General features: G+C 35.1%; 1 protein-coding gene across 1 annotated transcript; it reads right to left on the minus strand.

Moving 5' to 3' along the window:
* Positions 1–1,842: 1,842 nt before the first annotated feature.
* LOC308431566 (olfactory receptor 4K3-like) lies at positions 1,843–2,781 on the minus strand (the record flags this gene model as incomplete). Its single annotated transcript, XM_080931087.1, has 1 exon — positions 1,843–2,781. The coding sequence occupies one exon, from the start codon at positions 2,779–2,781 to the stop codon at positions 1,843–1,845; it is 939 nt and encodes a 312-aa protein (XP_080787213.1).
* Between the last annotated feature and the right edge of the window lie 1,093 nt (positions 2,782–3,874).

Here is a 3,874-nt window from a genome sequence, read left to right on the forward strand (position 1 = left end):
AAGAATAAGGTGAAGAGGGTAAAGAGGAGGAATAAATAAAATTCCAGAAACACAGGAAATACATATTGGTCATGTGGCACACACAAAAACAAAAAAAAAAAAAAAAAAACTAAATCAGAAATCATAGTACATTAAAAAATACCTATAATGTCTGAATGATGGTCCAGGCATGATTGTCTATCATTGTCTAAATTAATATTATATACTAGAATATTTTTACTTAAGTCCACAAACTTGCATTAAAGATTTTTATCAAACACAACAAAATAACATATAAAACAGAAACATAATCTTTAACAAATATTAGTGAATCTGGATGAATGAAATTAACCCTTATCTCTCCAAGTTTAAAAAAGTCAACTCCAAATAAATTAAATAAACTAAATATAAAATCTAAAACAAATAAACTGCTTTAATGGCTTTTGTGTTTTAACCAACTTTATAGTACTACACATAAATTCCTCATGTGAAAGAGGCATTAAAAAATAGTCAGTTTCTCTCGGTCTACAGCCAAGTCTGCGTACAGTACTGGACCCATCTTGCCAGGTAGGTTTAAATCCCATGCAAATACTAGGGTTGGGTAAAACCATTCAATTCTCTTCACTCCCAGTGTCCTGAGCAGCTCTAAGCACAATAAACGGTGTCAAATAGAAGTAAGAACCTTAGTCAATTTAAGACTGAATTCTCTGTAGCCTGACAACAATGTTGTTTATTCATTAACAGGGACTTTACACATAGATATGATGGGCAAACAAGGGCCAAGGCAAAAGTTTTAGACATATCTGCAGCATCACTGACCAACAGCAACAAATGTGTACTTACAAATATGTTTGTTAGATATCTAGGTGGGTTAACCACTGAATTAAGTATAACAGTTTTAATAATTAGTCAAGTAGTGCATACTGTAGTCATGGAGATTAAATTTCAGTATATTATACAATATTAAGTAATAATTTAAAGAATAAATTTTAGTACTAAATGGAGATAACATTGAAACCTAACTAATATTTATTTATATATTTTATTATACTTTATTCATCTGCCTCTGGGTGGGGAACGCAAAGTTCACTTCTAGTTCTTGTTCTTTGTGATGTTTATTTCTTTGTGTCATCCTTTTAAGATTTTCCTGTGCACATTAGTTATTTGGTAGGTAGTTGAGATCAGACAAAAGTAATGATGTTGGTCATTTGACAGATGGAATTTAAGAATTTTGGTTAACCAGAGCTCTTAAAGACCAGTACACATGAAGAGAACCAAGGCTCCAGCCACATATATAGAAAAGGATGAGCTTATCCAGCATCAATGGGAGAAGAGGCCCTTGGTCTAGTGAAGGCTTGATTCCTCAGTGTAGAGAAATACCATGGCAAGGTGGAAGGAAGTGAGTGGGTATATGAACACTTTCATACAAAGAGGGAGAGGGGGCAGGGATAGGAGGAAAACCATAAAGACAATAACATCTAAAATGTAAGTAAAAATATTCAATAAAAATTGGGCATATATAGTCTGAACAGAATAAAACTAAGGTAAAAATTACTAATATGCTATTCAGAAGGCTAAAATCTGTGAGGTTGGTGAAAATGTTAAGTATCACATATTAAAAACATGGTAGTATAGTTTGATAGCGTTCATGTGAAAAAAGCATGCATATTTATATTTTAAAATGAAGGATACCTAATGACCGGATAGTTGATCAATAAATATCATATTCTCTTTCTAATATTGATTTGTCTTTATTAAAATTATTGTTAAATTTAAATAAAAACAATTATTGTCTGGTTTTAGAGATTTTATTAATACAGTCAGTCTTATTATGTGAAGAAAAAAGTTAATGTTTTTTGGATATTAGGAATTTCCTTTGGGACTCAGAAATTTGCCAATGAATCTTTTCATAGCATTTTTCATCTCTTTATTTCTCAGTGTATAAATGGCCGGGTTTAGGAGAGGTGTGAAAACAGAGTAAAACACCGCAAGAAATTTGTCCAACCATGTGATGCTGAGGGGCCACACATAGATGAACATGCAGGGCAAAAAGAAGATCATCACCACAGTTATGTGTGCAGTACATGTGGACAGAGCCTTAGAAGCTCCATCTTTTGAAGTCTGGCGAACAGTGACAAAAATATATGTGTATGAAATAAGCAAAAGTATAAAACAGGTTACAGCCACAACCCCACATTCAGCATTCATTAAAGTATTTAAATTATGGGAATCCATACAAGCAAGCTTGATTACCAGTGGCATGTCACAAAAGAAACTGTCTATTTTGTTGGGACCACAGAAAGGTAACTGTATGACTACTAACAAGTAGCTTATACCATGTGTAAAGCCAATGGTCCAGGAAGTCAACACCAACCCAGTGCATCTCTTCAGGTTCATGATGGTGAAGTAGTGGAGTGGTTTACAGATAGCCACATAGCGATCATAAGCCATTACCACCAACAATACCATCTCACCTCCAGCAATGCAATGGGATAAAAAGACCTGGGACATGCATCCTGCAAAGGAAATTGTCTTGTTTTCCCTGAGAAAGTCTGTGATCATCTTAGGAGTGGTGTTTGAGGAGAGCCACATGTCAATAAAAGACAGATTGGCCAAAAAGAAGTACATGGGAGAATGAAGATGGGGATCAGTGGTGATTAAGGTCAGGATGACAATATTTCCTGACACGATGAACAGATAAAGCATTAAGAATATCACAAAGAGTAAGACCTGAAGATTCTTTGAATTGGCAAGTCCCCAGAGTATAAATTCTGACACCACAGTCTGATTGCCTCCAACCATTTTATTCAGTGTGTCCTTATAAATAACCTGAAAAGAAAAAAAAAATCAACTGAATGTATAGGTACTTGTAATCTTAGACATACACATTGAAACTTGCCTGAATAAAAATGCATAAATGTTAAGGCAAATCTAATCTAACTATGTATGAATTATTGCTCAAGATAAAGTTTGAGTCCAGGGCAACTTTTTTAAAAAAAGAAGCATCTGTTATGAATGTTATATGCCTCGGCTGTCTGAAAATTCATTTTACTGTATAGCAGTAAGACAAGTAAGATGATAGTATAAATACATCATTCCCCCCCCTACAAATCATTTAAAAAAACCTCCCTGTGTCTTTCTAATTCATTGTGACTTTTCTTTAAAATACTTGCAACTAGCCCCTTGCCCCACAATAAAGAGCTCAGAATACCAAGGAAACCATCAACATAACTTATGAAGCTGAAGTACAAGGAAGACCAGAATGTGGATGCTTCAGTTCTTCTTTTTAGGCAGACCAAAACAGGCAAGGAAATACAAGGTCAAATAGCGGAATTCAAGAAAGGATCTACAGAGACTGCCTCACCTTGAGAACCACCCAATGTGTAGCCACCAAACCCAAGTACTATTGCTGATGTCAAGAAGTGTTTACTAGCAGGAACCAGACATAGATGTCTTCTCAGAGGCTCTCCCAGAGTCATACAGATAGAGATGATGTAAGTAAACATCAGACTGAACATGGGGACCCCAATGAAAAAGCTACAGAAAAGACTGAAATAGCAGAATTATTTGCCCCCTAGTGGGAAGAACAACATCATCATCATCATCGGCCAAGGCACTGAGGTGAAGTAGGTAATTAGGAGAGGGAGCACCTTCATGAAAACAAATTGAGGGGGAGGAGGGAGGGAAGTGGGAGGGAAGGGTACAACATCTGAAATGTAAATACAGATAATACCCAATAAAATTTTAAAAAAATACTTGCAACTTAAACTTCTAAGTCCCTGAATTCCTGATCAATAACTGTGAGATATGCAACTATGTAAAGGATTTTAATATGCAAATTAATTGTCAGGAACATAACAACTACTTTGCTCTTCACTTGCCTATGACTTATCAG

This window comes from Micromys minutus (assembly GCF_963924665.1).
Source record: "Micromys minutus genome assembly, chromosome: 17".
Classification (NCBI taxonomy): domain Eukaryota; kingdom Metazoa; phylum Chordata; class Mammalia; order Rodentia; family Muridae; genus Micromys; species Micromys minutus.